General features: G+C 38.6%; 1 protein-coding gene and 1 long non-coding RNA gene across 6 annotated transcripts; both read left to right on the forward strand.

The window, feature by feature from the left end:
• The first annotated feature begins 1,558 nt into the window (after positions 1-1,558).
• On the forward strand, positions 1,559-3,500 carry LOC133733869 (uncharacterized). The gene is made up of 2 exons (XR_009857949.1): positions 1,559-1,671; positions 3,339-3,500. It is a non-coding gene; the product is annotated as an uncharacterized LOC133733869 (long non-coding RNA).
• A 3,731-nt stretch (positions 3,501-7,231) lies between these two features.
• Positions 7,232-12,003, forward strand: LOC133733868 (uncharacterized). 5 transcript variants are annotated; one of them, XM_062161513.1, is made up of 7 exons: positions 7,232-7,476; positions 7,559-7,603; positions 7,757-7,867; positions 8,011-8,127; positions 8,264-8,365; positions 10,289-10,372; positions 10,836-11,120. In XM_062161513.1, the coding sequence occupies exons 1-7, from the start codon at positions 7,359-7,361 to the stop codon at positions 10,874-10,876; spliced, it is 618 nt and encodes a 205-aa protein (XP_062017497.1). In that variant the 5' UTR covers positions 7,232-7,358; the 3' UTR covers positions 10,877-11,120. The 5 variants fall into 5 exon arrangements, with proteins under 5 accessions (XP_062017497.1, XP_062017498.1, XP_062017499.1 ...); XM_062161514.1 differs by lacking the exon at positions 10,836-11,120 and adding an exon at positions 11,706-12,003 and having other exon boundaries at positions 7,240-7,476; XM_062161515.1 differs by lacking the exon at positions 10,836-11,120 and adding an exon at positions 11,206-11,485 and having other exon boundaries at positions 7,240-7,476.
• The last annotated feature ends 427 nt before the right edge of the window (positions 12,004-12,430 follow it).

The raw sequence follows: 12,430 nt of genomic DNA on the forward strand, positions 1-12,430 counted from the left end.
CCATATGTGGTTGATTTTCACAGTTTTGTTTGGGTATTGGAGAGTTCGGTTGTTTGCCTTATGGTTTTCACAGAGGGAGGAAGAAAATGCTGCTGGAGATGAGGGGAAAGGGTCAGCGGCGACGGTTGGCTGAGGAACTGCACGCGTGGTGTTTTTTTTCCCCCCCAACTGTAAAAGGACAAAGTTGGAACAATATGACATAAAATATTATTGCTGGGTCTACTTAGAAATATGCTGGGTACATATAGAAAGGGATCCGGCTTCTCTGCTAGAAAAAGGATTGCTAGGATCTGCTTGGATAATTATGTGAGCCCGCCACGTCAGCTCAACTCAATCCAATGGTTGTTAAACTGACAACAAATATGGATAAGAAAAAAGCCATCAGCACCTCTCTCCCACCTTCCAAGCTCCTTAGCCAAAGTGGCTCATCAGTCTGAGCCACCTTCACAAGCTCATCCATGGCCGCCAAAGCTAGCTCCAAAAACATAGTCCTCTCGTCGAGCCCTCCCGCCACCGGCCTAGTGTGAGCCATAATAGACATGCCACCCCCAAGTACCGCTCCGAAATCGAGTCCCAATGGCATTGTTGTAGCCACTGAGCTCATCCCACCGAACCCATTGTTCCTAACTCCGAGTTCTAGAGCTGAACTCGGCAGTGGCGGCCCCATTGACGGACCAAGAGACGAAATTGGGCGGCCCAAGAACTTGTCGGCAAGTGCACAAGTGCACAAACCCGGTCTAACTCTTCCTTTAACCGGGCATTGTCGATCCTGAGATGTTGCTCTTCAATAGAAATGACAGGACCCGCCCCGAATTTCACCCTGAAATCCGAGGTGGCTCTGTGGGGCCCCGAATTTTAGAGTCACCCCTAAAATGGACTACCCGAAACCTGTAGAAACACATTCACACTTCTAAACAACCCTCCAAAAACTCTTGGAGCCACCCTGCTCCCGAAATCGAACAACTCCACAATTTAGAGTATCAAAATTATCCAAGCAACTCAAATTACAACCAAGTCATAGGTTACAATATTAATACAAAAGTCTCATGGTTATAAGAGCAGTCTAAAGCCACAAAAATAACGGTATACAAAGTAGGTTAGCAAGTAACCTACGAAGGATAGATGGCAGTGGTGGTGGTGGTGCTAAGCCTCAACTCCTAAAGCTAAACAGCTACACTGCGAACTGGGCATTTGAAACCGAAGGGCCCAGGGGGAAAATACATAAAAACGTTTATAACGTCCCGAACCTGAATTTACCGATTTACTAGTCATTTGGACGGTAAACGACTTTTACTTTCACTTTTACTGTCGTTTCGGTACTTTTAGGGAGCCCTAAAATATGACTTTTTGTTCGGGTCAAAATTTGAGAAAATTTTCTTCATGAAAGTCGTAGAGGACGTTAAACCGAGTTCGTAGACATGTGGCACGTTAAAATCGGAGTTTGTATGCGAAAGTTTTGGGTATTTTTGTTTTGATGGCATTTTAGTCATTTCACCTTGTCCCTAACTTCATTAAATCAGCCATCTTCTTCTACTATTCATGTAATCACGTTCAGAACCAGAAAGGAAGGAAGAGAGAGAGAGAAAGAGAAGGAGAAAGAGAAAGAAAGAAGGAAAGAAAGAAAGAAAGGGAGATCCGTCCAAACCGTCGATATTTTGGAGAAACCTCAAGGTATAAAGTTGTTCTTTACCTCATGATCTTTCTTTTGAGTATAATTTTGCATATATATTGGAGGATTTTAGAGATTGAAAATCCGGCACTATTCACAAATTGGGGTTTACTGTTTTCTTAATTGTTGAGGTAGTTCTAGTTGTTTTCTGAACTTGGTGTAGTTGAGAAAAATGCTAGGAAGGTTGAGATGAAGCTGCTGCCAAAATCTGGTGATCATCGGAGATGTTGGCCGCCGCGTGAACAGTGGCGCCGCGTGAATAGTGCAGCGCGTGATTAGTGACTTAAATTCTGTTTTTATCTAATTAAATCACATAATTGAGGTAGAGTTTGTATATGTGATTTTGGTGAAGATTGGAGGAGTTTTGAATCTATTATAAATTTCTGAAATTTAGAATTTCGATTATCGATTTACGAGAATCCGACCGTCGGATTTCTCTCGAATTTGCCCTAGAACTTGTAAATTAATGGAATGATGTTAGTGGTAAAGTTTGGGTTGGATCGGAGAAGGAAATAGAGATGTTGGCTTGAGAGGATTGATTTTGGGATTCGTATTTAATTGCCGAACCGTTATTCATGAATTATATTTATGTACAGGGCGACGTACCGAGCTATTGCTCGACAAAGAAACTCGCACGCTTGATCGCCTAAATAGTACTGTGAGTGGACTTTTGTTTTCAAAGAATGATGCATGCATTTATTTTTCCGAAATGATGATTGGTTTATTTAATTATTTATCGTTCTATTTATTAAGTATAATATTTGGCTTTGGACTATACTTTTGGGCATTGTTTTTCCGTATGAGTTTCGGAATTTAATTTTATTATACTCGGATTTGGATTTAAGATTTATTTTTCGGGAGTATGATTTGATTTTCGGGAATTGATTAATCCATCTCGAGTATGAGTTGGGAAATGAATTTGTGAGTTATGTGATGATCGATGAAGATTTTTCCGAGGAGAACTCCAGAAATTTTATTACATCTTATTCGGCGATTTTAAGATTTTTCTACCATAATATCGTACTTGAGGTTTTCGGAAGGATTCTTTCCTATTTGATTATGTTTTCGAGAATATTTTGACGTGCGGGGTCACGTCATTGGAATATATATATTTTTCTCGTGAGAGATTGGGGAAGCCTTTCAGATTTTATGGATTTTGAATGTTTTCCTTCACCATACCGGGGTCCAATTACTAGGTCTCCTCCTCACTTACTTTGTGTTTGTGAGTGGCAGTTGAGGTAGCTTATTCTCCTCCTCACTTACTTTGTGTTTGTGAGTGGCAGTCGAGGTTTCTCCTCCTCACGTGAGTGGTAGTCGAGGTTATTAGTCTCCTCCTCACACAATCTATATGTGGTGGCAGTCGAGGTTAGGGGTTCCTTTACCGTATGGTGACATCCCTTCCCCATATCCTTTTATTTGTTACTTGACTAGCGGGGCTAGTCCGATTTTTTAGCCAGCGGGGACTGGTATGTTTTCACGAGACTCCGAGTTTTAAACACATACGTTTTATAAACATTGCATGCATCGAAGTTTTATGAATTTAAATTCGTGGGAAAGTAATACAGCTTCTTCTCTTTAAAATTATTCATTTATTTGTTTATTTTTGTCCACTCACTCTAACATGTTTTTCAATTACTTTCCCCTGGGCCCTTCGGTTTCAAATGCCCAGTTTGCAGGCGAAATTAGTTGAGGTCGGGCGTACACTGGAGTTGAGGCATAGTCAACAGCATGGCTTCCGCGTTTTTCTCTTTGTTTTAGGTTTTCCTTGACTACCCTTGCTATTAGAATTGCTCTGATCACCTGAGGAATTAATGTTATTTAAGTTGTGATTTGTGTTATGTGAATTGGGATGGTGTTGATTTGGGGAGCAGGGTGGCTTCAGGAGAATAAGGATGGATGGTTTAGAAGTGTAAATGTTTTTCTACAGGTTTTGGGTAGTCCATTTTAGAGGAAGTTCTGCCAAATTTTTGGTAGAATTTCTTCTAAGGTGGGCCCCGCAGGGCTACTTCGGATTTCAGGGTAAAATCCGGGGCGGGTCCTGTCAGTTGGTATCAGAGCATTAGGTTGTCAGATTCTGTAGACTTGTTTATATCCTGTTACCTTATACGCTTGATGTTACACAGTACCTCCCGAGTGATGGCCCGACTGCAGCGGTTCCCCATCATATACTCTTCGGTGCTGATGTATTCATCAAGTGTGTACGGTACATGTCTAATTGGTTTTCCTTTAGGTGCTATGCCTCTTGTACGCCGACCTCATAGGGTTTTCGCTGCGTAGCGGAATGTTTACAGGTCCTACAGCTTTCCCTGATGATGGTAGAGTAAGACTACTCTACAGATTCGAGTTGTGCTATGAAGTGTGAGTCGAGGAAATGTTGTGGTTATTACTTCCTCGATGCCAGTAAGTTTGTTGGATAAGAGTTTAAGGTGCGAGTACGGAGTTCGATTCCGTGCTTAAGTGAACGAGACGAGTGACTATAGCTTTGGGTCGTCTCCGAATACCTAGAATCACAATGGTTATTTTAAGTGGGACAAATTGAAATAGTGGTTATGACTTTGAACCGAGTTTCAGGAGATGTGTCACATAGACGTGGTTGGTGTTGTGAGCATCATCTTGAAACGATACCATGCAATTCACAAAGGAAACCGGATTGGAAATTTCCTCCATTTGGACCCCATGGGCTGTTGACCTGACCATGACTTGCGGACATAGTTTTAATCAAGTGAAGGAAATTGATTTTTGTGGCTCTTTGTGTTATGAATTGGTTTTCTTAAGTTTTGGATCGTAGTGAGTATGGAGATGTACATGAGTGAGTTTTTGAAGTCATTTTGTGTTTTAAGTTTAAGTAGGCGGGACGCTTAAAGTTTTGCAATGGAGTTGATCTTGGTCGGTAAATAATGGAGAGGATTAGAACCAACTCTTTGTAAATGATATTGTGCATGAGTGTGTGTCTTTGGTTTTTTTTATTTTAGGTGAAATGGTTTAATGCAATTTCGGGGAGTGACAGTAGTAAGTTCTTGATGGAGCAATTGATAGATTGACATGGTTGAGATTTTATAAGAGTAGTACGTAGAGTAACTCTAAGGACATGGGTTTTCCTAGTTGACTCAGGAAGTATTTCAGGTCATATTTTGACCGGAGTTCTAAGTTATATTTTGAGTAAAACTTCTTATGGGTTGAACTTGGAAATTTGATCGTAATGTGGTGGGACCACTGCTGGATCTTGGTATCGCTAGGGATGATACATGATGTTGGACGGGTGTCCATCTTAAAATTTGTAATGTTGTCAGGGGAGGATGGCCCCGTGTAGCGAGAATTTGGAACCAATTAAGAGTGCAAAAAGGGAGGTATTGAAGTTTTGAAAGGTTTCGGAAATCAAAGACTTTCGGATCATCTTACAATGGTTTCGATCACTTTTATTGCGCATGAAGGTACCATATTTTGACGGGCTTTCGTGATCCCATCACGTCGCCACAAAGGCGGACTCACTGCTAGCATGATAAAAATCACCCCAAAGTATGGCTCAATAAAACATATTCAAAAATCCAGTAAATCTATAAATCCATAAAGCTTCCCCAAACTCTCACAAATGAATTTCCAACGATGTGTCTCACACGCCAAAATCAATCTCGAATCAATAAACAAAATAGGCGAGATTAGACAAAATCATATATCTCAATCCGAAATCATTACTAAGGCATTCCCAATGCCAAAACCGAAAGTCGATAAATAAACAAGAAATATAATTTCATCGAAATCTCATTTCGAAAATCTTTCAGAAATCTCAAAATCGACGAATGAAAAGATAATATGCAATTCCGGAAATCACCTAGGAAAATAATTCGTCGAAAATCAATATAAATCATAAATCAAAATTCGAGCATAACAAATTCATATCCGAAATTCATAACCGAGATAAATCATTATCAATCTCTGAAAATCATCATTGAAAGCAATTCCACGAGATAAATCGAAATCAAATTTCGAAATCAAATCATATGCTCGAAAAGTAATATGATAATTAAATAAAGCATTAATTCGAGAAATAAATGCATGCATCATTATTTAAAACAAAAGTCCACTCACAGTATACGGCTTACGTGGTACCCAAGCGTAAGGATCCTCGTCAAGCGATGGGTCGGTACCTCGTCCTGTGCACAATTATATTCCGTAAACAACAATTCAACGAATAAATACGATTCTAAAACGAAACCCGAAAACCTCTCGTAAACCAACATCTCCATTTCTTTCCGGATTCAAGCAAAACTTCACCACTAATATCAATCCATCGATTAAAGTATTCCATAGCGGAAATAAGGGAAATCCGAAGGTCGGATTCCCACAAATCGACATCCGAAACTCCCAAACTTCGGAAATTCACAATCAATGTCAAATTTCTCCAAAATTTACCAAAATCACATATTCAACCTCTACAACAATTATAGGATTTAATTAGCTAAAAATAAAAATTAAAAAGCTGCCCTACGCGCCGCCACCAGCTCCAATGGCCACCAAATTTTGGCAGCACTACCTACTCAACAAACCCAACATTTTTCTCAACTACAACAAGTTCCAATTTTACCTTGAAGGGCTTGAAATCGGCTGGTGAAAATTTTCCAGAAATTTCAAAACCCTAGTATCGGGTTTTTGCTTGATTCTCCCTCCACACTGCAAATTGATGCATGAAACTTTAGGGGAAAGATAAATGGCCCGAGGCGCTCCTATTGGACTTGGTTTGGTGGCCGGAGATGGCTGGAATTGGAAGAATTGGCCGGAAACACCAAATTGCTATAGTGAGGGTTTTTGCTTCGAATTGGGGTTTTTCGGCCAAATCGCTGCAACCCACAATCACTAGTGTGTAGAGGAGGAAGAGGCGCTCCTAGGATGACCGGTTGCACACCGTTTGGTGGCCGGACGACGGTGAATCGAAGGGAAGAAGGGAGAGGCCGACGGAGAGAGGAAAGAGAGAGAGAGTTACCGTGTGGGTTTCCGGTAATGGAAACCTACCGTGGTAACTTTCCATATATATACTCAATTTACCATGAACAGTAACTTTCGTATTTCACTCATAACTTTCGTATACGAACTCCGATTTTTACGTACCACATATGCACGCGCTCAATTTAATGTCCTCTACAACTTTCATGAAGGAAATTTTCTCAAATTTTGACTCAAACAAAAAGTCAACTTTTAAGGCCATTAAAAGTATCGAAACAAGTAAAAAGTGAAAGTAGTTGTCGTTTACCGTCCAAATGACTAGTAAACGGGTAATTGAGATACGAGACGTTACAAGAAATATCGCCTTTCATGGCCGGAGCAGTTTGTGCAAATTGGGTTCCTCATGGCATCCCTGATTGAAATGTTTTCGGCTCGAAGCTTATCGTTCTCTTGCCTCAGCAAAGAGTTCTCATGCCGTTTAAGTCGAGTCTGAAACACCCAAAATGACCAAAACATCTCAGTGCTTGGCTTTTTTCTTATCCATATTTGCTGTCAGTTTGACAACCATTGAATTGAGTTGGGCTGACGTGGCGGGCTCACATAATTATCCAAGCAGATCCTAGCAATCATTTTTCTAGCAGAGAAGCCGGATCCAAAAGAAAGACCCTTTTTTTAATGTGTGACGGCCCAATAAGAAGGTGCTAGCGGGATTTTGCGATGATATCGGTCGATCTCCGCCGTCTTTCACACCATGGCGAGCGGAGAACTCAAAGACGAGAAACCTAGACGCCACCCGGAATCAGGATCTGTCAACCAGGGCGAGAATCTGCCCCAGAAGATCGATAAGGACTGGGAGATTCTTAATCAAGGTACGCTTTTGCTTTAGTTTTAGTTTGTGATGAAGATTATCAAGATTCTCCTTTTAGATTATATTTACTATTGGTTTATCAGGATACAACCAGGGCGAGAATAAGGACATAAAGTTCTTCATTGAAGGTATGCCTTTTATCTTTGTTTTAGGGTTTGTGATGGAAATTATCTGGAATTTCAGCCCCATCTTTTTTTTTTTTTTTTTGGTTTACGTTTTCTACTATATTTTTGTGTATCAACATTTTTTCTTCACAACATATTTACTTTTGGTTTATGCAGAACGAGAACTCGTAGCGGTAGAATCCAAAGAGATATACAAATTCCACCTGGGACCAGGAGACAAGAATCTATCCCTGCAGATCGATAAGGACCTGTTGTTCCATATTCAAGGCATGCTTTTGGTCTTTGGTTTTGGGTTTGTGAAGATCATCTGGAATTTTGTACCTATATATATTTCTTTGGTTAGTTTAAACCTATTTTTTTTGTGTATAAAGTTTCTAACCTTAAAAAATATCTACGTTTGGTTTATGTAGGAGGAGAAGTAAGGGTGGTAGATCTCAGAGAGAAATTCAGGATTCCCCTGGCTGATGCCAGGCAGGGCGAGAATCTGGCCCAGCAGATCTGTATTGACCAAGAGATCCATATTCCGGGTATGCTTTTGTTATTGTTTAGGTTTGATGCAGAATTTCTGGAATTTTATTCGTATATTTTTTCTTTCGTTACATCTTATACCTATGTTTTTGTATATCAAGATTCTCCCTTCATGTTTACTTTTTGTTTATGTAGGAGAACCAATGAATGAAGAACTCAAAGAGCAACCCAGATGCCTTCTGGGATCAGGACCCAGCAAGAGCGAGATCAACAGGGACCAGGAGATCCATATTCCAGGTATGCTTTTTAATATTTGTTTTAGGGTTTGAATTATCTGGAATTTTATATATTTATTCTTCTTTCTATATGTCATGTCGAATTCTTAGTTTTCATGTCAAATTATTTATATTATTACTCGATCAACAAACTTTTTTTCCTTATGTGTCAATATAATAACCAGTATCTTCAACAAGAAACGGAACTTATTCCTTCTTCAATTTTAAGAAAGGAGCCATTAAATGTCCGTAACCACGAGCACATAATCTGACACTGAAGAAGAGAATGAATACCTACAGAAATGATTCCTTAATGTGTAGAATGTTGCAGAAAGAATTTCATTACTTCTGTGTTCAATAGCCCGGTCCCCACCCACATCCGTGTGTGGAATATGAGCAGTATATGCTTAGTTGATGATGGTATAGAGGAAAATAAGGTTAATCTTTCTATATGCACGAACGCTTGTGTTCCAAGTTCCATCATCCCACTTTTTCTATAATATATGATCACCATCATCAAATTATGGTCACTTTAGTGGGATAGTCAGCCAATTTGATGATGGAATTATTCTCTTGGCTATCAAATTCTTCATTTCCACTAGTCGATGATGTCTCTCTCTAATCATGTGTATATGAGTATGTTTTAACCAACCAGTCCGCCGGCCATTGAGCTGATTAGCCCTTAGAGGCATCAGTTCATGCCTGATTAATTCATTCTGTGAAAGGAAATAATCGCATTTATCTGTCAAAGTCAAGTCATTATGTGTTGGTGGGAAAAAGACTTGAAATGTTGATATTAAGGATCATTACCAATGTTACCTATTGATTGGAATCGGAAATGGGCACGAATTTCTACTGTGTCCCTTTTTGGTTTGTTTTATATATATTTGGAAAAGTACAACCTATTTGGAACATCCAAATTTTGGAAAGAAGTAAATAATGTTGTTATGTTGGAAATTAGAACATAATGGAAGTTAGTTATTAGATATAGAGACAACTGTCATTAAATACATGATAGAGGTGCTTTAAAAAGGGAGATGTAAATTATAGGAATGAACAGACTGCAGTTTCTTCTCCCTCAACACTAGTGACGGTCCTCTACTCGAGTATCCTTTCTGGTTTGCTGCTTCAAACTCTCCCTTTCTATTTTTCTTCTGCTTTCAAAATCAATTTTAGTCTGGGGTCTTCCAAACCTGGCTAGTTCTTTAACATTTCTAAGTTTGAAGCCCTATGTCGGGTTTATATCATGTTGTCTTATCTTTTTTCTATTTGGTCTAATGTTACAACTCATACATGCATTTAAGTTTGCATCGCATGAAATGTTCAACTCTAGGGGGCCTTGAGATGCTCCCTCCTTCATTAATAGAGAGCAGATGCTGACTTAGGAACATATTGAAATGACGAAGAAATAAAAGAAGTAGATTTGCTGGAGTTTTCTAGTTGTTGTAGTCTTTCGTGTGTCTTCTAGATGTTTCATTTAGGTTGCATGTTCTTTGTATCGAGTCATGTTTTAGTTTTCCCAAGACATTTTGCTTTAGGCATCCAAGAGCTATTAATGTGGGTGTTTCAAGTATCCACTGTAGCTCTATATAAAACAGCCTCTTTGACTTCTCAAACTCAGAGTGAATGAGATTGATTGTGTTAATGTTTTGAGAATTCTTGGTGTGATGCCAAGAATATTTATGGTGATATTCCAGAATTTTTCTTTCTTAGTTTCTTTTCTTTCTATCCCAGACATCTATCCACAACACCCTCCTTCACACTACAGATTACAACACTAAACTTCACCCTTACAAGACTTTCAACACAATACCCCTACTTTGTCCTATATTATTCGTCCCGAAAACCAGTACAGTCCGTACTCTTTAGACCTTAACTGTTGGTTTGCCTAGAGATTATCTGTTTATGTTCTTCAATAACATAATATCAATGTATTTGTTAACAGCTGGTGGTAGTGGTAAGAGTACAGATGCTACTCCCACGACAAGGTTTTATCTGCCAGATGCATCAGATGATGAGATGCCATCTGGTATGTTTTTTATTTCTGCCATCTTGTGTTTGAGAATTCCCCCTCTTTTTTTTAATTCAATTGCGAAATACATTATCTTGATATATTTGATTTAGGAAAACTATTTAATAAATTAGGAAATAAAAATTGACGTCTTTGTTTCTCCTGTTTGTTAATTATGTCTAGTTCTCAACAAAGTTTCACTGTTAAGTTTGGGTAAAAGTTTGAAATGGTCTCTATGGTCTGGGGTCATAATCAATCTTGTCCTTGTGGTTTTTAATATTTGATTATAGTCTTGTGGTTTAAACTATTACTCAATTTTGGTCCTAAACCTTTCCCGATTCTGTCAATAGAGACATGTTCCCCTCACGATGAGGTGTTGAAATCGTCCTTTCAGTATTTAAACAGCAGAACCCTCCTTCACCCCATTTAGACCTACGCAGATTTTCATCTCCAACTATGGTCGTTCTGGTTTTATATGCAGGTTATCAATTAAGCAAGCACATGATCAACCCAAAAAGTTAAAACAAGCGTATGATGAATATGATCAACTAAAGTTAATTTTATCGTGCACTTATACACACTCAAACGTATCCACATCTTCTCTCATTCTATTCTCTTTCACTGGGTGATTTTATTTTTTGAATAAGGTCTGGGCTGGTTTTGAAACTATGGGTTCCTCCTAGTTCAAGATCAAAGTGACAATTAGCAGAAATCCTCCAAGTCATTCTCTTTGGAATCTGTTCTTTCTTCTTTGCATATCCTCTTGCTTATTACCAATGTATGAACCAATATGTGAAAAAAAAAAAAAAAAAAAAAAAACTAGGTTTCTAACTTAATTGAAATGCTGTCAGGTATGTTCCCTTCCTGAGCCATTTTTCTGCCAAGGAGAGATGCAAGTAAAGTGATTTGGTTACAGTGGTAGGGATAACCAGTGTCATCAATATTTTGCAAACTCAACACTGAAGGAGGGATAAAACCAACTTGTTACATAATATGCTGAAAAGATGATTTGAACCGCTCATGTCAGAGGCACATGCTTTCTTGTTGACTATAATTAAACATTTTGAAACCGCAAAGGCAAAATTGTTTGTGACCCAAAACCACAAGGACTTTCTTACTTTTGCCCTGAAAGCTGTTCTCTTATCTTTGGGACTATACAAAGAGAAAGGGCCATTATATAAATTTTAATTAGCCTCCCCATGGTCTGAGTCCATTATATAAATATGGAATGGCTTATATCATAAAGTTTTTTCTGGCTTACCTACTGTGTTTGGAGTTGGCCTGATGTTTTATTAGTACACGTATCAAGTATATGGCTGATTTTATTTTATTTTGCATACTTGTGATGCAGACGGTCCGACGCACTAGGTGGGAAAGGTATAAATGGCGTGATCGGCCCCTTTGTTTTAGGGCCAGTTTGGTCTAGATTAATTAGTCCGTTCTGTCCTGAAGCCGTGAATGTAAATTAAATCAGTTTTTGTCCTGTTAATTATTTCAACTGATCTGTGCCAGAAGAATTGTCGACTTTACATTACCATCGAGTGCAAACACTTGATGAATATGATCAATTAGGCACTTATACCTTAAAACGTGAGAAATTTTCAGAAAACAACCCATTTTGGGATACCAAGACAGTTTTTGACCTTGTTTTTCAAAGGACTGAATGCAATACTTATAAATGTTCCTCCAACTCTCAATTTTCACACAATAAATTCTTGCCGTTAACTCTGTTAAAATCTCAGTTAAATTGTTGACGTAGCCCCCTTTCACGCCAAAATGTCTATTATATACCATCACATAAATTTTTTTTAACTTATTTTTTTTTTCTTTTCTTGTTAGGGAAAATTTCAAGAAGAGTACATCAAGTATTGGCCGTTCTAACCTTTCGTGAATCAAGTTTTGTTAAAATCAAAACGGTACATCAAGTTCAAATTTCTACCCAATTTGGGTACATGCCGTTACGAGTTCCGTTAGTTAATGTGATTTTGGTCAAATTTGTAGGGACAAATCCGTCTCCTCAAGGATTGATAAAAAAATAAAATAAAATAAAAACAAATATTAGAGGATCATCTCCCA

The sequence above is a fragment of the Rosa rugosa genome, chromosome 2 (genome assembly GCF_958449725.1).
Source record: "Rosa rugosa chromosome 2, drRosRugo1.1, whole genome shotgun sequence".
NCBI lineage: Eukaryota > Viridiplantae > Streptophyta > Magnoliopsida > Rosales > Rosaceae > Rosa > Rosa rugosa.

Coding starts and splice junctions, on each gene's coding strand:
- LOC133733868 (XM_062161513.1), top strand. CDS start 7,359: ATGGCGAGCGGAGAACTCAAAGACGAGAAACCTAGACGCCACCCGGAA. Junction 7,868..8,010: donor CCTGTTGTTCCATATTCAAG/GCATGCTTTTGG, acceptor TGGTTTATGTAG/GAGGAGAAGTAAGGGTGGTA. Junction 10,373..10,835: donor AGATGATGAGATGCCATCTG/GTATGTTTTTTA, acceptor TTTTATATGCAG/GTTATCAATTAAGCAAGCAC.